The 25,132-nt window shown below is 44.2% G+C and overlaps 1 protein-coding gene across 2 annotated transcripts in view; it reads left to right on the top strand.

The window, feature by feature from the left end:
* Positions 1-25,132, top strand: part of abcf1 (ATP-binding cassette, sub-family F (GCN20), member 1) — a 72,252-nt gene that overhangs the window by 15,880 nt on the left and 31,240 nt on the right. For both annotated transcript variants that reach the window (XM_080196348.1, XM_080196349.1), the window contains 6 exons: positions 1,233-1,310; positions 3,709-3,786; positions 4,571-4,648; positions 8,805-8,876; positions 15,426-15,539; positions 22,308-22,430. In XM_080196348.1, coding sequence (XP_080052474.1) covers positions 1,233-1,310; positions 3,709-3,786; positions 4,571-4,648; positions 8,805-8,876; positions 15,426-15,539; positions 22,308-22,430 — 543 coding nt within the window. The remainder of the gene's footprint in view (positions 1-1,232; positions 1,311-3,708; positions 3,787-4,570; positions 4,649-8,804; positions 8,877-15,425; positions 15,540-22,307; positions 22,431-25,132) is intronic.

The raw sequence follows: 25,132 nt of genomic DNA, 5'->3' as shown, positions 1-25,132 counted from the left end.
TAGGAATGAGCTTGGCTTTCGCTGTAAAACTGTGCACCTACATCTTCAGCAGAGAAGTGGAGAACACATAAGAACATAAGAAATAGCAGGAGTAGGCCATCCAGCCCTTCGAGCCTGCCCCGCCATTCAATAAGATCATGGCTGATCTGTCGTGTCTCAGTTCCACATTCCCGCCCTCTCCCCATAACCCTTAATCCCCTCGCTTATCAAAAACCCATCAACCCGCTTCTTAAGAATATTTAGCGAGGCAGCCTCCACCACCTCAACGGGCAGAGAATTCCAGAGATTCACCACCTTTTGAGTGAAGAAGTTCCTCCTCAACTCCGTTCTAAACCGCCCCCCCCTTTATCTTGAGGCTGTGCCCCCTAGTCCTACTGTCCTTTCTGAGCGGGAAGAGCCTCTCCACCTCTATCCTATCCATCCCATTCATCATCTTATACGTCTCAATGAGATCTCCCCTCATTCTTCTAAACTCTAACGAGTACAAGCCCAGTTTATTCAGCCTCTCCTCATAGCTCAACCCCCTCAACTCTGGCATCAGCCTAGTAAACCTCCTCTGCACTCCCTCCAAGGCCAAAATATTCTTGCATAAGTGCGGTGACCAAAACTGCACACAGTACTCCAGCTGCGGCCTCACCAATGCCCTATACAGCCGCAGCAAGACCTCCCTACTTTTATATTCAATCCCCCTTGCTATGAAGGCCAGCATCCCATTAGCCTTCCTGACCACCTGCTGCACCTGCAGGCTGGGTTTTTGCGACTCATGCACAAGGACCCCGAGGTCCCTCTGCACCGTCGCCTGCTGCAGTTTTTCGCCCTGTAAATAATAGTCCTTCCTACCATTATTCCTACCAAAGTGGACCACCTCGCACTTGCCAACATTAAATTCCATTTGCCATTTCCTGGCCCATTCGCCCAGCCTATCTAGATCCTTCTGCAGACTCTCCACACCCTCTGCGCAATTTGCCGTTCCACCAATCTTGGTGTCATCAGCAAATTTCGACACCATACACTCGGTTCCCTCCACCAGATCATCTATATAAATGGTACATAGCTGAGGCCCCAGCACCGACCCCTGGGGCACTCCACTAGTCACCAACCGCCAATCCTGTAGTGAGTGGTGTATTGATTATGAATTTAAGTAGGGGTGGGTGCCAGTGGTAGTTCCAAATGTTGAGTTTCATCAATGCCATTTGGATTAATGTTAATTGTATTATCTTTCTGCACCTTAGCCTATACCCAATGAAGATGATAAAAGGCAAAGTAAAAAAGGAAATAAAAACGAAAGAGGAAAAGTGAAAGAGCAAAAGGTACTGTTCTCTTAATTATCTGAATTTAAACTGTGGCTATAAAGTTATTTAGTACTGACAAACAAGAAGTTACCGTTACCTGTCCTGTGCTACTGGTGAAGTTTAAATAAAGATTGTAATGGTGTTTATGAACAGAGCATGAATGTGTTGACATCTGTGTGCTGATTTTCATTGTGTAATTGAATGCTGGGGTGACGTATTCAATGGTCTCACTTCTCCAGCTCCTTGAGGTTGGGGAGCATGGGAACTGTCCTATTTTAATTGTCAAATAGCTGAAGAATCTTATGGTTCATTATAAATTGATGCTGTTTTCAAGGTCTTAAGTCTTTTCTGCTCAATCTGACATGTATAAACCCTTCCATCATGTTGTGATTTTTGATCATTGAAAAAGATTTTCATAGTGTGCTTAAAACCATGATAGGTTTAAAGAAATGAAGGCTAATATCACTTATACAAAAGATTTAGTTTTGAATGGAGTAGGCATTGAAAGGCCAGCTTATGAAATGCTACAATTCGTGGCCTATTTCAGTCTTATCTCAGGCTTCTAATCCATTGTGTCTAGCAGGAAGTATTTTCCTGTTTTCTGTTTCGTAGGTAATTGACGCTAACCCCTTGCAAGCACGAATCCCCGGGAGGGGAGATTGCCAGTTTTACTGACGGGCTTATGAGGAAATTGCTGGGATAACGAAAATAAAAACAAAGTTGGAAATACTCCTCGGGTCTGATAGCTTCTGCAGAGGACGATGCAACATTAATGTTTCACGTTGATGATCTTTTTTCCAGAATTGGAAAAATGTACTGATGAAACAGATCTCCAGTATTTTCCAGAAAAATTTATCAACCTGAAGTGTTAACTTGCTGACAGCATCTGTGGAGAGAATGGATAATTCTCTCTGGCCTGCCCCACTAAAGGATTTTACAGTAATTGCAAACCATGTTTGTTTGCTAAGAATTAAACTTAGCACTCTATTCAGAAACTGCAAGCTATTCGGGCTAAGTGGCCCTTTTACCACCATTTGGTTTTTTCCTCCCTATTTAATGCATTATCAGTGGTGCTCCATTATAAGTGTATGATCTCATCCCAGTTTGCTTTTGAAAAAAAAGTTGTGTAGAAAATGCAATATCTAGTTCAGACTACAAGAATCCCATTGTTTATCTCATAATGGATTATGCCATTGTAAGATTAGAAATTTGGCCTGTGTAGATATAGATGACAGAAGTGATTAGTGTCACTACCCAAGAGAATATCACAGATTCACCTGACATTTATACTTTTGTGCCTCGTTCACCATGTTTCCATTCAGCAATTTAATAGTTAGTTGCTGTTTTGTAGCTGATCATTTTCTTTACGCTCTGCAATGATAATCTGCAAGCCACATGCTAATATTGGAATGCTCCAAGAGACCTCATTTCCTAACTCCCAAAGGATCATGCCAATTACTATGAAGAAATAATGCTACAATTATGGTAAACAGTTTGTTACTGTAATTAGAACAGTAATTTTCAGTTGGCAAATGGTGTGCCATAGCTAGGCTCCCTAATCTAGGGTACTACTACTGTCATGTGCACTGACAAACAGTTAGATGTCAAATTAGAAATTCTTCAGCCTTCTCATCAGTCTGGTGTAGGGTAGTGGGACTGCCACTGGAGCACAAGTCAGGGCACTAGTTAATTATATACACCATGATTTATACTTCATCACAGTTGCACAAAGGTGAGCCACGGTGACCCCAACAGAAGAGGTTGTTGCAGCGGTACCCTAAAGTGTGAAGCCCATTCAGTTTGACCCATTCACTGTACTGGTGAAGCCTGGGATTTAAAACATGGGATCCTCAACCAGGCGCTCATTCTGCGAGGTACTGTTGGTGTTGTGCTGTGGGTTCTTCCACAGGTCTGCAGCAGAACTGCTCAGCTTGAAAGATTGGTCCAGATTGGCTGCTTAGAGATGAGGGGTTTGCTGACTGGGGGGTAATGTCTTCTACCAGTGGCAGGTCTGGATTTTTGTGCACTTTTTCTAGTAATCATGATGCACTAGCTGCATGAGGGGTTGATGGTAGCACAGTGTTGTAGAGCACAGGTCGCCAGCTTGTGTTTGTTGACTGGATTGCTCCTGAGATGTTGCTTGTTGCCTCATTCAGCTGGATACCTGCCAGTTTGCAGTGCGCAGAGTTCTTCCAGATAGAATAGGGTAATCAGCAAACATTCAAACTATTTTCCCAGAACATCAGGGAAATTCCAGAATTGGTCAGTTTCTGATTTCTCGTTCGTTAACTGATCTTTTGACATGGAAGAAATAATCTAACTTACTTTGTATCTAATCATCTGGACTCAGGCCAAATAAATTAAGACATGCAAATTGATGAGAAATTTAGTTGGATCTCAATGTTTTCTGCCACAGGTGGAATCTGAAGATGATGATGAAGATAAGTCCAGTAAGAAGAACAAAAAAATGGAAAAATCAAAAGCAAAGCAAAAGGTAGACAGACTAAGGCTGATATTTTGAAAACTTAGTGTTCAGCTTTCAGGTAAACACATAATTAACAAGGTATAAACAAATCTGAGGTTATGTAGGAACAGAAGTAAATGGTTCAGTCCTTTTAAGCCTGTTCCACCATTTGACCAATCAGTCATGATCTTAACACTCTTTAAGAGGCGGTGCTCTACATCCTTTGAGATGCATGCCGAAGCACACATTAATGTGTCTTCGAAAAACTCAACTGGATCAGCATCCACAATGTAAATCATGCTTGTTTTGCTAAGAATTGAGTTTGGTACCCAGTTCAGAAACTGCAAGCTAGCTGGACTAAGTGGCCTTATTGCCACTTTCTGTTGTTTTCCGTCCTGTTTGATTCACTGTCAGTTTCACTCTAGCTGTATGATCTCATCCCACTAATAGCAGCAAAGAATAGCAATTTTATCAGAACAGAAGTCCCTGTTCTGGTAACAGCAGTGTTGTCTGGCAAACAAAGCGACACAAGGCACTGTTATGACAAGTATGTTGATGAACTAGAAGTCAGATTTTTGCCCCAATCAGTGCGTAGATTTATTGTCATGAGGTCGTCTTCTGAAGCCCACACCCTTGAACACTTCTTGAGCCAATTATGGAGACTGAGCAAGGCACCACCTTAAATGGCTGGGGCGCGGGGGGAGGTGGTCAGAGAGCACCAAGCAGAGATTGCTCTCTCAAAGGCGTAACAAATAAAAATTAGTTTCACGTTTAGCAGGAACTAATTAGACTTTCTGGATTGATTTTATCACAGGCGGTCTCTGACGATGAAGAGGAGGAAGATAAGCAACTGGCCAAAGGAAAACACACAAAAGCAAAAGGAAAGCAGAAGGTAGAAAATTTGAGTTAGGAAAATGGTAGAATCTATCATTAAAAAAGAAATAGCAGGACACCTAGAAAAGAATGATTTGATCAAGCATATGCAGCATGGATTCATGAAGGGGAAGTCATGTTTGACGAATTTACTGGATTTTTATGAAGATGTGACTAGTGCGGTAGACAGAGGGGTAACTGGTGGATGTGGTGTTTTTTAGATTTCCAGAAGATGTTCGATAAGGCGCCTTGTGAAGGTTGCTGCAGAAGGTTAGGGTACAGGGAGCTGGGGGTAGAGTGTTAGCGTGGATTGAGGATTGCTTCCTGTTGGATAGCCAGAGTGTTGGAATAAATAGGTGCTTTTCTGGTTGGCAGTTGGGGAATAGTGGCGTACCGCAAGGGTTGGTGCTGGGGCCTCAACTGTTTATGATATACATAGGTGATCTGGAGGAGGGGCTGAGTGCAGGGTAACAAAATTTGCTGCTGACACAAAGATGAGTGGAAAAGCGAATTGCGTGGAGGACGCGGAAAGTCTGCAGAGAGATCTGGATAGGCTGAGTGAGTGGGTGAGGACCTGGCAGATGGAGTCTAATGTTAGTAAATGTGAGGTTATCCACTTTGGAAGAAATAATAGTAGGATGGAATATAATTTATATGGTGAAAAGTTGCAGCATGCTACTGTGCAGAGGGACCTGGGGGTCCTCATGCACGAATCGCAAAAACCCAGTCTGCAGGTGATCAAGAAGGCGAATGGAATGTCGGTCTTTATAGCGAGGGGGAGTAAAATATAAAAGCAGGAAGGTCTTGCTGCAACTGTACAGGGCACTGGTGAGGCCGCAACTGGAGTACTGTGTGCAGTTTTGGTCCCCTTATTTGCGAAAGGATATATTGGCCTTGGAGGGAGTACAAGAGAAGGTTCACCAGGCTGATACTGGAGATGAGGGGGTTAGATTATGAGGAGAGATTGAATAGACTGGGTCTGTACTCGGAGTTTAGAAGGCTGATGGGGGGGGATCTTATAGAGACTTACAAGATAATGAAGGGGCTAGATAGCGTAGAGGTAGAGAAATCCTTTCCACTTAGAAAGGGAACCAGAACTAGAGGGAACAGCCTCAAAATAAGCGGGGGGAGCAGTTTAGAACAGAGCTGAGGAGGAACACCTTCTCTGAGGGTGGTGAATCTCTGGAATTCTCTGTCCATTGAAGTGGTGGAGGCTACCTCGTTGGATATGTTTAAGTCATGGGTAGATAGATTTCTGATAGATAAGGGAATTAAGGGTTATGGGGAGAAAGCGGGAAAGTGGAACTGATCCACTTCCGATCAGCTGTGATCTTATTGAATGGTGGGGCAAGCTGGAAGGCTAGATGGTCTACTCCTGCTCCTATTTCTTATGTTCTTAAAATTTGAAGGAGTGCAGCTGGAGTGAATCAGAGTGATTTAGAACTGCATTTGCCATTTAAATGATAGCCAGTGTTAGGGACTGAAGAAGGCAATAAGTTGGCTATCCGTCTCCCACTCTCCATTCCCAGGCCCTGCCCCCTTGTTTTGTTAACATTGGGACCAAAAGAAAAATTCCTGAAATTATGTAATTTTTTTTCTTCCTCTGCTGGTTTCTTATCTTTCTATTTATTCATTCTTGAGATACCTGTATCTCTGGCATTTGATCTGATGGACAGTATTCCTTAGACTGACTCACCTGGCCTAAGTACACACCTTGCCCCTCCCACTCCTGCAGAAAGCATTTCAAAACTTTGTCAGCTAAACTTGGTGTAAGAGCAGCACTTCTACTTAAATTCTATCCAAATCCTTTTTTGCAAAATGGTCAAAAATCCTGAAGTGCAGTGGCATTGATGGATATATCTAAAATCTGAGCATTTGAGGTTGATGGTGCTGAAGATGGGGATTCTGGTTTCTCCACTCTAATTGCTCACCTAGGCAAACGTACAAAACTATGACTAAACTTCTTCCACCTTGTTGAGAAAGTCATAATCAGCCATTCTTAATATTGACAAATTACATATACAATAAAATCTCGACAAGTCGAACTTGGATCACACAATATTCCACTTGTCAAGTTACCAACTCCTGCCAGCAAAATAGCAGAGGCCTTGGAATGATGCCTGTGAGTAACCAAAATTCCAAAGTGGTCAATCTGGTTTAGCCAAACTTTTGTTCAGCACTTGCAGGAAAAATAATACAGAAATCCTTCACCAAGAGGTACGTCTGCAGCACCAGCTGGCCTGCTTCCTCTCAGGCCCATGTGACTGCACCAACCAATCAGGGTGGAGCAGTTAAACCTGATCACACTTGAATATGCAACACTGGACAAGCCATCCTTTCACATTGCTTCACAGAGAAATCTCAATGTGAGAGAGTGTAATGAAACCTGCAGGAAAGCTAAGTTTGTCAATTGGAAAGAAGGTCAAGTTGACGCAGCAAGTGAAGAACCAGAACTTAAAAGTGGACATTGCAGCAGAGTAGGAGATTCCACCATTGAGTTTGTCCACCATTTTGAAACCAAGGAGAACATCTTGGGACAGTTCAACAAATTGGTGTGCTCACCAGCATGGAGAGGGTGGGAATGGCTGCCTAAGCAGACATTGACAAATCTCCGCTAACATGGCTGAAGTCGACCTGAGCAGAGAGAACATGCCCATCTCACGTTTGTAAGCATATTGGGTTACATAGTTGCATTCATGTGGCAAATTGGGCCTCTGTGGCTATCACAAAGCACTGCTTAACCCAAATTTCAGTGGGGTTCCTCTGGGATTTGGCTTTTCAAGAGTTTGCTGCATTTTGCCAATATTTTGTGTTTGACATGTTCTTGGCAAATTCTTGTATTTCCAAATAGAGCGTGATCAATATTTTTGTACTTGTTCCAACTGAGGGACTATAACTGTACAGTCTGCCATGTATGTGATTTTATATTGAAGTACATCATCAGACGTGGAACTACAAACCATGAAAGCTCAGGTTCATTTTCTGGTATGTTCATCTTCACCTGGACACAGCAAGCGTGCATGATACAAAGGGAAGTACAGTGTGACCTGGGTATCTCAGTGGAGCAATTACTGAAGGTTGGCATGCAAGTACAGCAGATGATGAGGAAAGCTAATGGCATGCCTGAACTTCATAGCATGAGGATTTGAGTGTAGGAGCAAAGATGTCTTGCTGCAGTTATATAGGGCCTTGTTGAGGCCACATTCTTGAATGTTGTGTGCAGTTTTGGTTTCCTAGTCTGAGGAAGGCCATTCTTGCTATCAAGGGAGTCCAGAGGAGGTTCACCAGATTGATTCCTGGAATGACAGGGCTGACATATGAAGAGACACTGGATCAATCGGGATTGTACTCACTGGAATTTAGAAGAATAAGGGGGGGACTCATAGAAACATATAAAATTCTGATGGGACTGGAAAGGCTAGATGCGGGAAGAATGTTCCCGATGTTGGGAAAGTGCAGGACTAGGGCACACAGTCTAAGAATAAGGGGTAAGCCATTCAGGACTAAGATGAGGAAGAGCTTCTTCACTCAGAATTGAGAACCCATTCTCTACCACAGAAAGCTGTTGGGGTCAGTTTGTTAGATATGTTCAAGAAGGAGCTGGACATGGGTTTTGTGGCTAAAGGGATCAGAGTGGGTTACTGAAAGTGCATGATCATATTGAATGGCGGTTCAGGCTTGAAGGGCCTATTCCTGCACCCATTTTCTGTATTTCCATAACGCCTTGGGCAAGGAAAAGGGAAAAGTTGGTCAGGCTCCCCTCTTCGGCTAGAAAGTGTATGTGTGTACATCTCCTGTGAAGCCAGGATTTAGTTGTTCTCAAATAGTGTGCTGACTGACTGTCCAGTTGTGTCCGTGAGAAAGGACTGCTAGGATATTTTGTGTTGAAAATAGCTAGTGCTCAAGGAAAATTATCCCAGAATCAGCATTTTGAGAGGAATGTTTTTTTCACTTCATAAGTGACCAGAATGATTTTTCAACCATGTGTTACCACTTTCTGAACCTCGGAAGATCAGAGACTTGTGCTTACTCCCATGTTATATACTTGAATAAAAGAAAGATTGCCTGGTGGGACTCATGAGAACATAAGCCAAGCTGTTTTGTTGTTTTGAATGCAGGACGATATAGGGCAATTTAAAGGCAAAATTGAGATAACTTGTTGTTTTTCCAAACAGCCTGCAAATGCCTTTGCTGCCCTAGAAATAGAGGATGATCTGGAGGATGAGGAAAGCAAAGACAAAGTCAAGGTGAGCACAGACAAATTTATTTTTGACAACCCTCTAAAAACAGTCTTAAAAATGTACATGGAGCCTGGCTGGGAAGAGCTGTTTATCCCAACAGTGAGTTAGCAAATTAATGGGATTTGGTAACCAAGTGCTGGTGTTATTTTGACTGAGTGAAAGTGTGGTCCCTCTTAGAATTGTAGAATCCTACAGTGCAGAATGAGGCCATTTGGCCCATTGAGTGCACTGACCACAATCCCACCCATGCCCTATCCCCATAACCGCATACATATACCCTAGTTAGTTCCGCTTGACATTAAGGGGCAATTTAGCACGGCCAATCCACCTAACTTGCACATCTTTGGAGTGGGGGAGGAAACCCACGTAGACACAGGGAGAACGTGCAAACACCACACAGACAGTGACTCAAACCGGGAATGGAACCTGGGCCCCTAGTGCTGAGAGGCAGCAGTGCTAACCACTGTGCCACCGGCCATCCTAATCTCTCGGCTGTTGTATTCTGATTTCTTGCTGCTTGTATGTTGTTTGCATTTGGTTAACATCTGTCTTGATTCCATAGAATTGGATCATTTCTGGCAGCAGTAATGAGCTTGTGCTTCAATATAGTGAATTGTTCCAATGAGATCCACAAGTTTGGGTAAATGGGTATTGCAGCCAGCTGGTTGGAAAAGCTGATGGAACTTATGGAATAGCCACTTTCAAGAAGGCTTTTGAAAGTGGGTGAGTTTTAGCAAGGTAGGGGAGTATAAGAAGCCCTGCTGCATCTGCACCAGCCGGACGGAGGAATGGGAAATGCTATGAGTTGGAATAAGTGGTTGGTTCAAGTCTTTACACTTGAGACTTAATGGCTAGAAGGGGGTGAGGAAAAGAGGTTGTGCATTTAAATCTCTGAAACATGTTTTGGAGTGTAAAGTTCCATGCCAAATATTTTACATTTTAAAGTTGCTATTTCTACTTTCATCAGCTAGTTATTGCTCTTTGGAAGGAGTCAAATGGAGTCTTTATGGTTCAAATGATATGGTAATGAAAGGTTGTATTTAGTTTGCCCTTATTGGTAGCTGCCTTAATTCTGATTGACCAAATAGCCTGGCTTAGTAATGTGGCCTAAAAGGGCAACAGATGGTGTAGTGGTAGTGTTATTGGATCAGAAGGCCCAGACTAATGCTTTGGGGATGTGTTCAAATCCCACCACGGCAGGTAGTGGAATTTAGATTCAATTAACTACTAAATCTGGAATTAAACTGGCTCAGTAATGAAGCTATTGCATTGCTACCTCACGTCCATTAGGAATAGACTCTTAATTGCTCTCTGGGACCCATCAAGCTGCTCTTTGAACAAATTGCTGCAAAGAAGTCAAAAAGGAATCAAACCAGACCCATCACCTGTCATTGGTCTAGGTTCTAGAGATGATAACTGCATACTCTGCGCAGTTATCCATTATTAACGTTACTCATATCTCAAGAGTTGTGCCAAAATTAGGAGAGCTGTCCTGCAGATTATTCAAGCAACAGTTTGAAGTAGTCATACTCAAAGAATCATTCTTATGCCCAATGTTTCAAATACCTCCATTGCTACTGGCAAAGGCAGCAGCGTGGCAGTATACAGTCAGTCAGAGTTGCCCTCGGAGCCCTCAACATTTCACTGTAGGGCTCCAAGAAGTCTCGTGGCATCAGGTCAAACATGGGCAAGGAAGATCAGCTGCTGATTGGCCACCTCCTGCCTCCAATCAGTTGATGATTCAGTATTTCCCCATGTTGGACACCACTTGAAGCACTGAGGGCAGCAAAAGCACATGAAGTACTCTAGTTAGGGACTTCATCGTCCATCTCTAGGAGTGTCTTGGTAGCACTATGACTACGTTCTGAAAGACATATCTGCCGTACAGGTCTGCAAAACAAGCGAGGGAGCCAACAAGAGGGGAAATCTAATTTGACCTCTGGATAAAAGCAAGTTACTGCAGATGCTGGAATCTGAGATTTTCCAGCATTTTCTCTTTTCGTTTCTAATTTGACCTCGCCCTGCATTTCCTTCCCATGCTCATTCTATCTGTTCCACATGCATCTCTCCTTGACAGTATTAGTAGCATAACCACAGTTCTTGTTGAGACGTATAAGATGATGAATGGGATGGATAGGATAGAGGTGGAGAGACTCTTCCCGCTCAGAGGACAGTAGGACTAGGGGGCACAGCCTCAAGATAAAGGGGGGGGCGGTTTAGAATGGAATTGAGGAAGAACTTCTTCACTCAAAGGGTGGTGAATCTCTGGAATTCTCTGCCCATTGAAGTGGTGGAGGCTACCTCGCTAAATATTTTTAAGACGCGGGTTGATGGGTTTTTGATAAGAGAGGGGATTAAGGGTTATGGGGGAGAGGGCGGGAATGTGGAACTGAGCCACGACAGATCAGCCATGATCTTATTGAATGGCGGGGCAGGCTCGAAGGGCTAGATGGCCTACTCCTCCTATTTCTTATGTTCTTGTGGAGAAGAAAACTGTCTTCATGTTGTGTGGTATTACCATTGTGATAAACAAAATAATTTCTACTTTCATCAGCTAGTTATTGCTCTTTGGAAGGAGTCAAATGGAGTCTTTATGGGTCAAATGATATGGCAGCTCAAAAAACTGCATAGGTATGAGTGGCTCTGGGGCATCATAAGCAGCAGGATTTTATACAATCAAGACCTATAACCTAATAACCCACCATTCTCCTCACTCTGCCATTACTGTTGAGCCAAAAGGTTAAGCCTGGTTAAATCTATGAATGAGAGCATGCCAAGAGCAGCACCAGGCATACCTAAAAAATGAGGTGCCAACCTGGTGAAGTTAATACACAGGAATTATGTGCATGCTAAACAACAGAAACTGGAACGGACGCCATGCTAAATGATGCCCACAACCAACAGATCAAAACTCTGAGCATTGCCACATCTAGTCCAGTCATTAATGGTGGAGGGACCACAGATATCCCCATCCTCTATGATTGGGAAGTCCAGCACATTAGTGCCAAGGACTAGGTTGAAGCATTTGGAACCATTTTTAGTTAAAAGTATAAAGTGAATGATCCACCTTGACAGCCTCCTAAAGGCCCAAGCATCACAGGTGCAAATCTTCAGTCAGTTGCTTTTTTAAAATTCATTTGTGGGATGCTGGCATTGCTGACTGGCCAGCATTTATTGCCCTTCCCTAGTTGCCTGAGGGCAGTTGAGAGTCAACCACATTACTGTGGCTCTGGAGTCACGTAGGCCAGACCAGGTAAGAACAGAGATTTCATTCCCTAAAGGACATTAGTGAACCAGATGTTTTTTTTCTGACAATTGACGATGGTTTCAGGGTCATCAGAAGATTCTTAATTCCAGGTATTTTTTCTTGGAATCAAATTCCATCATCTGCCCCAACCGGGTCCCCAGAACATTAGCTGAGTTCCTGGATTAATAGTCCAGTGGTAATACCACTGGCCATCACCTCCCTACATTATTAAGTATTATTAAGAAATGGCTGAAGACACTGAATACAGCAAAGGCTATGGGTCCGGCTGTAGTCCTAAAGACTGCCCCAGCCATGCTGTTCCATACATCTAACTGGCAATGGAAAGTTGGTAAAAAGTCTGACAACACCAGGTTTTAGTCCAACCTATTTATTTGATAATATACTCACAAGCTTTCGGGGTTAGCCCCTTCGTCAGGTGAATGGAGAGTTCTGGCCTCAGACAGAACATATAAAGCACAGACAGTTTAGAGATTACTGATTAGAATGCGAATCCTTACACCTAACCTGCTGTTCAAGACCTGAAGTGGCTGATAATGTGAGTGGAAGGAGCACTGATCACAGGTTAAAGAGATGTGTATTGTCTCCAGACAGTACAGTAAGTGAGGTTTTGCCAACCCAGGCAAGTCACGGGGGTTACAGATAGTGCGACATGAACCCAAGATCCCTGTTGAGACCATCCTCGTGTGTGCAGAACTTGGCTATCAGTCTCTGTTCAGCGACTCTGCACTGTTGTGTGTCGTGAAGGCCGCCTTGGAGAACGCTTACCCGAAGGTCAGAGGCTGAATGCCCGTGGTCACGCCCGAAAGCTTGTGAGTATTATCAAATAAGTAGGTTGGACTAAAACCTGGTGTTGTCAGACTTTTTACCAACTTTCCATTGCCAGTTAGATGTATGGAACAGCATGGCTGGGGCAGTCTTTAGGACTACAGCTGGGCCCATAGCCTTTGCTGTATTCAGTGTCTTCAGCCATTTCTTAATAATACTTAATAATGTAGAGAGGTGATGGCCAGTGGTATTACCACTGGACTATTAATCCAGGAACTCAGCTAATGTTCTGGGGACCCGGTTGGGGCAGATGATGGAATTTGATTCCAAGAAAAAATACCTGGAATTAAGAATCTTCTGATGACCCTGAAACCATCGTCAATTGTCAGAAAAAAAACATCTGGTTCACTAATGTCCTTTAGGGAATGAAATCTCTGTTCTTACCTGGTCTGGCCTACGTGACTCCAGAGCCACAGTAATGTGGTTGACTCTCAACTGCCCTCAGGCAATTAGGGATGGGCAATAAATGCTGGCCAGTCAGCAATGCCAGCATCCCACAAATGAATTTTAAAAAAGCAACTGACTGAAGATTTGCACCTGTGATGCTTGGGCCTTTAGGAGGCTGTCAAGGTGGATCATTCACTTTATACTTTTAACTAAAAATGGTTCCAAATGCTTCATGGGCATTCAGCCTCTGACCTTTGGGTAAGCGTTCTCCAAGGCGGCCTTCACGACACACGACAGCGCAGAGTCGCTGAACAGAGACTGATAGCCAAGCTCCGCACACATGAGGACGGTCTCAACAGGGATCTTGGGTTCATGTCACACTATCTGTAACCCCCGTGACTTGCCTGGGTTGGCAAAACCTCACTTACTGTACTGTCTGGAGACAATACACATCTCTTTAACCTGTGATCAGTGCTCCTTCCACTCACATTATCAGCCACTTCAGGTCTTGAACAGCAGGTTAGGTGTAAGGATTCGCATTCTAATCAGTAATCTCTAAACTGTCTGTGCTTTATATGTTCTGTCTGAGGCCAGAACTCTCCATCCACCTGACGAAGGGGCTAACCCCGAAAGCTTGTGAGTATATTATCAAATAAATAGGTTGGACTAAAACCTGGTGTTGTCAGACTTTTTACTGTGTTTACGCCAGTCCAACGCCGGCATACCCACATAATGGAAAGTTGCTCAGGTTTGTCTATCCACACAAAAAAAGAACATATCCAATCCAGCCAATTATCACCCCATCTGTTTGCTCTCAATCATCAGTAAAGTCATGGAAAGTGAAGTCAGCGGTGCTATTTAGTTGTGCTGCCAAACATGTTCAGTTTGGGTTCCACCAGAGCTCTAATCCTGACCTCATTAGAAGCTTTGGTTAAACATGGAGAAAAGAGGTGATGCAAGCGTGACTGCTGTTAACATCGAGGCAGGAATTAACCAAGTGTGACATCAAGGAGCCCTAACAAAATCAAGTCACTGGCAATCAGGAGAAAAACTCTCCACTAGTTGGAGTCATGCTTAACACAAAGGAACATAGTTATGATCGTTGGAAGCCAGTCATCTCCTGCCCCAAACGCCACTGAGTTTCTCAGGCTCAACCAGCTTCAGCTGCTCAATCAAATGACTGTGCCTTCAGAACCAGGAATTCTTGTTGATGTACCATCCACAACTCCTTGGATACTGAAGCAGTCATGTCTATATGCAGCAAGGTCTATACAATGTCAGGATTGGACTAATATGTGGTGCAAATATTACTTGCCACTTGTGTGCCAAGCAAAGACCATCTCCAATAAGACACAGTCTAACCACCTCTCCTTGACACTCAATGGCATTACCATTGCTGAATCACCCACCATCAACATTGTGGGAGTTACTATTAACCCCTGCCCCCTCCCCAGGCTGCACACCGTCTGACTTGGTACAATATTGCCATTCTTTCTCTGCTGGATCAAAATTCTGGAACTCCTTAACAGCACTGTGGGTGTATTGTGTGAAGTTCAAGGCGGCACCTTGCATTCACCTTCCGAAGGATTCTTGGGCACTTACCAGCGATGTGCTCATCCCATGAGATTTTTTTTTAAAAAGACCCATTCTACACAGAACTGTAAGCCAAGGTGGCTCTGGCTAGACAAGCAATGGGAAGCTTATCTTGCTCGTGCAGGTATGCTTTGTGGTTGTTATAGTTGAACTCCAGCAAGTATCCTACACATTTGGGAGTTTCTAGGCCTTAACCCTGTCAAATGCGCCTAAGCAAATTAGACTTTGCTTCATATTTAAAGAGAGGAATTGTGTACTACAGAAACTGGAGGATTGCTGAGCAGCTGGAGGCTTTCTCTCATTTGACCAAAAAATGTTGTCTGCGGACTTGGGCCAGGTGTGCTTTCACCTCTGTTTGAACTGAGCTCAGACAGAAGGGTGATTGGTGAACTTGGTACAAAATGTGAAATTGTTTTAACCTCAAATTGAATCTGTCTGCTGAAACAAGAGGAATAATATTTTTGTACTCCCTAATAATGCAGAGTGAAGAGGGGGACAATGAAATGGAAGTGGACGAAAAGACAGAGAAGGAGAAGGCAGCAGATGACAAGTATGCTAATATGAGTAAAAAGGAGAAAAAGAAACTCAAGAAACAGGTAAGAACTAATGACACTTTTTTAAGCTTTCTCGGTTGTATCTGAAACGAAGCAGCACTGTTGGAGTGGAGGAGAGGGATGATTTTGGTCTAGTGGTGCCATTTTGTTGCCCACAGGGTGGTTCTTTTTGTACTTCGCTGTCCTCGTGTCATCTGTAAGATTGAATTATTCGGTACGAGATGCTTATGATCTAAAAGCAAAACTAAGCTCTTATCTAAAGCAAGCGTTCAGGTTAGCCTTTATTTTGGGAGCTGATGTGTTGCTTCACACCTTCTGTGTGTGCCAAACATATTTGGCTCTACATCATCATGATTTACTGTCAATCTCATTCTATAATTATTAGACGCAGCAACAGATTATCATCTCCTGGTGGTGATGACATCTAATGATTAGAAAGGCCTTAGGCTAGCCAGGGATTGTGTTGCATTATTGTTGGCACTTAGCAACCTTCTGTTATCAAACTACTGTGTTCTCTAGTAGCTTTCCCCTGGAATATTTTAATAAAATTTGGTAGGCTTTTGGTTAAACCATTAACATTTTTCTTTAAGTACAAGGATGGTAGTAACTTCTGTGGATAAATACTCTGTACCTGTGAAATCTTGTTGAGTGTGTTCTGTTAAATGTTACGGTTGTCATCATGAACAATGTTCCCTGTAAGTTGCAAGCTACAAGTCTATGTGTCATCTGGAAGAGGCCAGTTAGGTCACCCAAATTGTTTGTTCTCTTTATGATTCGGAGTTGGCACTTCGCAAAGAAATTAAAGATTTTGAGGTTAACAATCAGATGACCCTGTGTGAATGGTTTAATGTCCCCAGAAATGGATCCGTCATGACAGAAGTTCAGTGTGTTGACACTGATTTTTACTTTGGCCATAGTCATAATTTGAGCTGTTTCTCATGCGGCACAAGTGGCCACATCTTTCCTGGCCTGTCTTCAAATGATTGAGTGTTGTCTGGACCTTCCACAGAAGGTTGAAATCTGGCACGTCATAATGTGGGGTCAGTTGCCAGGTTGCAGTTGGTGATGCATGCAGTCAACCTGGCGGTGGGTTTCTTTAGCAGTTTAAGGTATAGGGTGTGTTCCAGCCAGGGCTGTGGGATTTCAGATGACTGTGTTGGTCTTTTTGTTCTTGCAGGATCTCTGTCAGTGGGAATATTTTGTTGATTGTCAGCCAATGGTGCTCTTTCACCCAATCACTCATTCATTCATTCCCACACTCACTCGTTCATTCATTAAAAGACTGGGCTTCCAAATAGAACAGTAAGAAGTCTCTCAACACCAGGTTAAAGCACCAGATAAGAAGTCTCTCAACACCAGGAGTCTCCCACTACCTGATGAAGGAGCAGCGCTCTCGAAGCTTGTGGCTTGTGCTACCAAATAAATCTGTTGGACTTTAACCTGGTGTTGAGATTTTTTCTGTGCTTACCCCAGTCCAACACCAGCATCTCCATGTCATGGCTTCCAAATAGAACACAGTATTTGATTCCATAAAAAGGGGTGTGCCTTGTACATGGATCCTTTTCTCAGGTCTCTATGACTTTCTGTGCTGAGAAATTTGGTCTGGATGCTGTGTTGGGAAGTTTGGCCTTTTTTAAATGTAACTGGGTAAATGCACCATTTTCTGTCCCACCAGTGACTGCACTGATTGGAAGATTTGTACTGTGTATTGTTCTGGTAAGGTCGAGCAGTCACATTAAATGAACAGTCTTCAGCTTTTTGAACTGGAACCTAACAGCTTAGGTTGAGAGCCAGAAATTTCTACTTTTGCTATTTCATGTGTACATTTGCTTTACAACTTGTGCTTCACGTTGTCATGATTTTTAGTTGCACTTCATCAACATTTAGTGTTATAATTTCTAAGTCGTTATTTCCCATTCAATCCTGCTAAGACAAGGGTGAGTAGATAAATGTGAGGTTATCCACTTTGGTAGCAAAAGCCGAAGGCAGATTATTATCTGAATGGTAATAATTGATAGAGGGGAATTGCAACGAGGCCTTGATGTCCTCGTGCACCAGTTGCTGAAGCTAAGCGTGCAGATGCAGCAGGCGGTGAAGAAGGCAAATAGTATGTTGCCCTTCATAGCGAGAGGATTCAAGTGCAGGAGCAGGGATGGCTTGCTATAATTATACTGGGCCTTGGTGAGACCACATCTGGAATATTGTGTGCAGTTTTGGTCTCCTGATCTGAGGAAGGATGTTCTTACTGTGGAGAGAGTGCAGCAAAGCTTTACCAGACTGATTCCTGGAATAGTGTGATTGACATGCGAGGAGAGATTGTCAGTTAGGATTATATTCGCTGGACTTTAGAAAGATGAGGTGGTTTCGTAACCAATAAAATTCTATCAGGACTAGACAGGGTAAATGCAGGAAGTATGTTCCTGCTGGTGGAGGAATCCAAAACAAGGGGTCACAGTCTAAAGAAATGGGGTAAACCTTTTTAGGACTGAGTTGAGGAGAAATTTCTTCATCCAGAGAATGGTAAGCCTGAGGAATTCTCTACCACAGAAAGCAATTGAGGCCATAAAATTGTATGTTTTCAAGGAGTTGTTCGAAATAGCACCTGGGGCTAAAGGGATCAAAAGATTTGTGGGGATAGGGGGAGGTTTGGGAAGTAGAAACAGATTACTGGGTTGGATGATCAGCCAGAATCATAATGAATGGAAGAGCTGGGCTGAATTGGCTGATGTGGAGATGCCGGTGTTGGAATGGGGTAAACACAGTAAGAAGTCTCACAACTGTGTCTGTTTCAGTGCTAGGAGTGTGACAAGGAAAACGGATGAGCTTAGGGTCTTGATGTTTGTGAGGCAGTTAGATGTGGTGGCTGTAACGGAGACGTGGTTATGGGAAGGGCAGGACTGGCAGCTGAATGTTCCTGGGTACAAGTGTTTTAGGTGTGACAGAAGAGGGTTGAAGAGAGGTGGAGGGGTGGCACTGTTAGTAAAGGAGAACATCACAGTAGTGCAGAGGGAGGACAAGATGGAAGAGATAGGGATTGAGTCACTGTGGGTGGAGTTGAGAAATAAAAAGGGAGAGATTACGTTGCTAGGGGTGTACTATAGGCCAGCCAACAGCCCGAGGTCAGTGGAGGAAGGCATTTGCAGGGGCATTTTGGATAGGTGCAGGAAGAATAGGGTGGTTGTAGTGGGTGACTTTAATCTACCTGGAGTGAATTGGAGGGGGCCTAGAGCTGGGGGTACAGAGGGAGAGGAGTTTGTGAAATGTGTTTTGGAAGGGTCTCTAGAGCAGTATGTAACTAGCCTGACTAGGGGAGGGGCTATACTGGACTTAGTGTTGGGTAATGAGCCAGGGCAGGTGGTTGAGGTAGAGGTAGGCGAACATGTGGCTAACAGTGACGACAAGTCCATCTGCTTTAGGATAAAAATGGAAAGGGATGAGTGCCGGCCGAATGGGAGTGTGCTGAACTGGGGAAAGGCGAGCTATAGCAGGATTAGGAGGGAGCTGCAGGACACTGGGAGGGACTGTTAGCTGGAAAGTCCACGGTTGGCAAGTGGGAGGCTTTTAAGGGCAAAATGAAATGGTTGTAGGGGAGGTATGTTCCAGTTAAGCGGAAGGATGGGAAAGGTAGGATTAGAGAGCCGTGGATTACAGGGGGTATTGAAGACTTGGTTAGGAAGAAGAGGGAGGCGTATGTTAGGTCGAAACAACTGGGTACGGAGAGTGCGCTGGAGGAATATAGAGAGAGTAGGAGGGAGCTAAAAAGGGGAATTAGAAGGGTGAAGAGAGGGCATGAAATGGCTTTGGCTGGTAGGATTAAGGAAAATCCAAAGGCATTTTATTCCTATATTAGGAGCAAGAGAGTAGTTAGAGGGAAAATTGGTCCTCTTAGGGACAAAAGTGGGGAGTTATGTATTGAGTCGGAGGGAGTGGGGGAGCTCCTGAATGAATGCTTTGCGTCGGTATTCACGAAGGAGAGGGGTTCGGAATCGTGCGGTCTCTTGGAGGGAGCTGAGGATCAGTTGCAGGAAATATCTATTACGAGGGAGGAAGTGCTAGGGCTTTTAGGTAGCGTAAGGACGGATAAAGCTCCGGGGCCTGATGGTATTTATCCCAGGCTGCTTAGGGAGGTGAAAGATGAAATTGCTGGGCCTCTGGCGCAAGTCTTTGTCTCTTCTTTGGACACAGGTGAGGTCCCAGAAGACTGGAGGGTAGCAAATGTGGTACCGCTGTTTAAAAAAGGTAGTAGGGATAACCCTGGAAATTATAGACCGGTGAGTTTGACATCGGTGGTAGGGAAATTAATGGAAAAAATACTTAGGGGTAGGATGTATGAGCATTTGGAGCGTTGCGATCTGATCAGGGATACGCAACGTGGCTTTGTTAGAGGGAGGCCTTGCCTTACGAATCTGGTGGAATTCTTTGAGGAGGTGACAAAAACGGTTGACGATGGGAGAGCCGTTGATGTCATCAATATGGACTTCAGTAAGGCGTTTGACAAAGTCCCTCATGGTAGGCTGGTAGAAAAGGTTAAGGCACATGGGATATGAGGTCAGGTAGCTAGGTGGATTGAGAACTGGCTGGGCAATAGGAGACAGAGGGTAGTTGTTGAGGGGACCTTTTCGGGCTGGAGGCCAGTGACCAGTGGTGTGCCGCAGGGCTCAGTACTGGGACCTCTCCTCTTTGTAGTATACATAAATGACTTGGAAGAGAGCGTAGGTGGTGTGATCAGCAAGTTTGCAGATGACACCAAGATGGCAGGGTTGGCAGGTACTGAAGTGGAATGTCAGGTGATACAACAGGATATAGATAGGTTGGTGCATTGGGCAGATAGGTGGCAGATGGAATTTAATCCTGACAAATGCGAGGTGATGCATTTTGGAAGGAATAATGCAGAGAGGAAGGACGTGGAGGCTCTGGAGAGGGTTCAGAGGAGGTTTACCAGGATGTTGCCTGGCATGGAGGGGCTGGGGTACGAGGAAAGGTTGGAGAAACTGGGACTTTTCTCCTTGGAAAGACGGAGGTTGAGGGGGGACATGATAGAGGTATATAAGATACTGAAGGGAATAGATAGAGTCAATAGTGAGAGACTGCTCCCTAGACTGGGTACAAATACGAGAGGTCATGATTTAAGGGTGAGGGGGGAGAGGTATAATTTGGATGTGAGAGGAAGGTTCTTTACGCAGAGAGTTGTGGGGGTATGGAACGCGCTACCGAGGAGGGTGGTGGAGGCAGGAACGTTGGACTCGTTTAAGGTTCAGTTAGACAGACACATGAGTGAAACGAGGATGGAGGGTTATAGTAGGGGCTATTAAATAAGGTCAGAACCTCGGGAGACAACGGAAATGCAGACTTGTAAGTTAACGTTTTTGTCTTTTTATTCCGCAGGTGGAGGTCCACCTCGTTGTCAGACGAGGGGCATGCACACAGTGGGTCGTGCGTGGGCTGCTCTTGGAGGTTCCGGGAGTGGCCTAGTACTTCGTGTCGGTGTGTGTGCTTGATCGTGGACCGGTAGACGGGTGCCGCAACAGCTCGGTGACTAGCACTGCTGGCTGTGCAGATACATGGATTTGGGCCTGTGTCTGTGGGAGTTTGTGCATTCTCCCTGTGGTTGCGTGGGTTTCCTCCGGGCGCTCCGGTTTCCTCCCACACCCCAAAGATGTGCTCTTAGGCTGATTGGTTTACCAAATTGACACTATTCTCCCCTGAATCTGGCTAAGTTAGGGGTTCCATTCGTAGACACGCAGGGTAGAATAGGTGTAGGGTGATGCGGCGGCGTGGGCTCGTTGGGCCAAAGGGCCTGTTTCCCGTGCTGGGTTGTTCTTTGTTCTGACACCAGGTTAAAGTCCAACAGGTTTATTTGGTAGCAAATGGCATTAGCTTTCAGAGCGCTGCTCCTTTGTCAGGTAAGTGGGAGTTCTGACAGAAAACTCCAGGTGTTGTGAGACTTCTTACTGAATTGCCTGCTCCAGCTCCTACTGTGTTTTTCTATGTTTCAAACCTCAGCTTTGACTGCAGCCAAGCTCTAGTCACTACATGCCCCTATGGAATGAGTCTCTGTCCCAATTCCCTTGTCACCTTGTACGTGGAAAAATAAACATTCAACTGACCATGGGCTTTTCTGGCGATAATTTATCTATACACATTGAGTACTTTTTATCCTTAAATCCAGAAACAGCCACTTTTTGTTGAACCTCATTGCCTTTGAACATGGGAAGTCAGGATATTTGCAAAGTTTACCTTGAGTTTTGTAGTGAACTTGTTTTAAAAAAAACGCTTACAGGTACTCCTTGTTATTTGGTGACCTTGTTTTTCTAGCCATCATTTACTTTAGACCATAACTGGTTTAGGCTATTCACAAGGTTTATATAGGGTGTCTGCAAACCAAAATCACCTGAAATGTAATCGGCGCCAAGGATTTCTGATAAAGGACACTCGACCTGCAGTACTTTCTTTTCAACGTAAATTAAGAAGGTTTGAAATATAATTTTATTTCTATTGGGTTAGCAATGGTTGTGAATGTTTAATATTGTATGCTGCATCTGCAGAGATCTATTAACACCCTCTTGAGTTTTCTGTAAGATCACTGTTGCTGATTGCTGGCTTTTCAATAGCTCAGCTTCTTTACTTGACAAACAGCAGGCATCATATTTCAATTTAAATTGGCAATCTTCCAGACTGGGCGGGACCAGTGAAAACCATCCAAGTGGGATTGTTTTAAGAGACTGAAATAGTTCCATGCAGTACTTGCATGTTGACAACTAAGGTGTTTAATTTGTACTCATTTTTGTTTTCTTTTCAATTTCTTCCCAGATAGAATTTCAGCGCCAAGTAGAGACACTGAAAGCTTTGAATGATGCTGAGGGCGACTTCTCTGTGTCACAAGCCGAACAGTCATCAAGACAGGCCATGTTAGAGAATGCATCAGATATCAAGGTGCTTATTGTAAACTCCTGATTTGGGCATGTTAGCTTTGGTTTTGACCACATGGAAACATAAATATTAGTTTAAGATTTTGAGTTGACACCAGGCGGTACTGGGTTTGTTCCAGTTTTTTGCCTCAATGATGGTGTGGTGGCCAGAAAAATTGGCCCTGAAAGTCTTAAATTCCCACATCTTTGACAGCACTTGTGCATTACAGTGCAGTGACTTTGGTTGGTTAACATCACACAATAAGCACAACACCTTTGTGATGTTGCAATCTCTGAGTACAAGTGTTATGTTAGATTGTGCACTCAAATTTTCTTGTGTGAACTTCAGACTGACATGCCTTCTACAGAGAGACAGGAGCATTACAAACTGAGCCAAACTGGTGAAAACCCTGCAGGAGTAGACAGTATAACCAAGAAAGGAATAAGAAAATTGAGCAATTCTTTTGTTTTTTTTAATGTTCACTCTAGTACAGTCTTGTTGCTCTGAAGAAGCCAAGACCAGTGCAAAGCTCCTTTTACATTGGGCCACATTAGTGGCCTGCTGAGTGAACAAATGTATAACTTTGCTTCAACTGCCAATTGTTAAGTGCATTTATGATTGCGTGTGATTCCATTCCCCATCAAAAGTCTCATGTTGTCCGGATGTAAATCCGAGCTTTTGGATTCAGGGGTCCACAGGAATACTCCATTGCTTGGACTTGTCTTTCATTTTTCTCTCCTAAATTGCTATCCCTCCCAGTTTTCTTCCCACTTCTCAAGTCTGCCTAGTATGGTACAATCAGACCAGGAAGGAAGGACCCTCATCCTTGCAGTTTATCATCTAACTGTGTTACTTCTGACTGGTGAGGGGTAGTTCCGGATGGTTTCGTTCAGCAGCTATCTCTCAAATTTAGGGTTATACATCATTTCGGTCAGTGTGGCAATGGCCACAGCAATTGGATATAGTCACATTCAATTTGGCAGTTGCGGACAGGGTTATAACTCGGACTATCTGTTGGTGAACCTAGGGGCAGTAGGGTAGCACTGATGCCTCACAGCATCAGAGACCTGGGTTCGATTCTCGCTCAGGTCATTGTCTGTGTGGAGTTTGCATGTTCTCCCCATGTCTGTGTAGGTTTCCTCTGGGTGCTCTGGTTTCCTCCCACAGTTCAAAAGAAGTACTAGCTAGGTGCATTGGCCATGGTAAATTCTCCCTCTGTGTATCCGAGTGTCTCGCCTAGGGGATTTTCACAGTAACTTCAGTGTTAATATAACCTACTTAAAGTAAACTTCAAAAAACTAGTCTGGTGACTGCTGCTAGAAAGTGTTTTGTCAGATGCCAACAAGCTTATAATTAAATTCAGTTGTGATTTCCCCCTTTAGATGAATAGCTTGTTGATGCCTGCAGTAAAGGTGACAATTTCAGCAAGATCTTGCAGAGTTCTGGGCATCTGTTTAGTGTCTTTCAGGAGCTGAAAGTTAAAGGTTTAAAGTTTATTTATTAGTGTCACAAGTAGGCTGCAGTGAAGTTACTGTGAAAATCCCCTAGTTGCCACACTCCAGCATCTGTTCGGGTATACTAAGGGAAAATTTAACATGGCCAATGCACCTAACCAACACATCAGCTTTTTACCATTTATATAGATGATCTGGAGGAGGGAACCGAGTGTAGGGTGTTGAAATTTGCTGATGACACCAAGATTGGGGGAACGGCAAATTGTGCGGAGGGTGTGGAGAGTCTGCAGAAGGATCCAGATAGGCTGGGCGAATGGGCCAGGAAATGGCAAATGGAATTTAATGTTGGCAAGCGTGAGGTGGTCCACTTTGGTAGGAATAATGGTAGGAAGGACTATTACTTACGTGGCGAAAAACTGCAGCAGGCGACGGTGCAGAGGGACCTCGGGGTCCTTGTGCATGAGTCGCAAAAACCCAGCTTGCAGGTGCAGCATGTGGTCAGGAAGGCGAATGGGATACTGGCCTTCATAGCGAGGGGGATTGAATATAAAAGTAGGGAGGTCTTGCTGCAGCTGTATAGGGCATTGGTGAGGCCGCAGCTGGAGTACTGTGTGCAGTTTTGGGTGCCGCACCTGCGCAAAGATATTTTGGCCTTGGAGGGAGTGCAGAGGAGGTTTACTAGGCTGATGCCGGAGTTGAGGGGGTTGAGCTATGAGGAGAGGCTGAATAAACTGGGCTTGTACTCGTTAGAGTTTAGAAGAATGAGGGGAGATCTCATTGAGACGTATAAGATGATGAATGGGATGGATAGGATAGAGGTGGAGAGACTCTTCCCGCTCAAAAAAGACAGTAGGACTAGGGGGCACAGCCTCAAGATAAAGGGGGGGGCGGTTTAGAACGGAGTTGAGGAGGAACTTCTTCACTCAAAGGGTGGTGAATCTCTGGAATTCTCTGCCCGTTGAGGTAGTGGAGGCTGCCTCGTTAAATATTTTTAAGAAGCGGGTTGATGGGTTTTTGATAAGAGAGGGGATTAAGGGTTATGGGGAGAGGGCGGGAAAGTGGAACTGAGCCACGACAGATCAGCCATGATCTTATTGAATGGCGGGGCAGGCTCGAAGGGCTAGATGGCCTACTCCTGCTCCTATTTCTTATGTTCTTATCTTTCAGACTGGGAGGAAATGTGAACATCCGGAGGAAACCCACACAGATATGTGCAAACTTAACACAGACCTTGACCCAAGCTGGGAATCAAACCCGGGTCCCTGGCGTTGT

Source organism: Carcharhinus amblyrhynchos, chromosome 9 (assembly GCF_965287045.1).
Source record: "Carcharhinus amblyrhynchos chromosome 9, sCarAmb.v2.hapA, whole genome shotgun sequence".
NCBI classification, from domain to species: Eukaryota; Metazoa; Chordata; class Chondrichthyes; order Carcharhiniformes; family Carcharhinidae; genus Carcharhinus; species Carcharhinus amblyrhynchos.
This window is presented reverse-complemented; position numbering and strand designations above follow the sequence as displayed.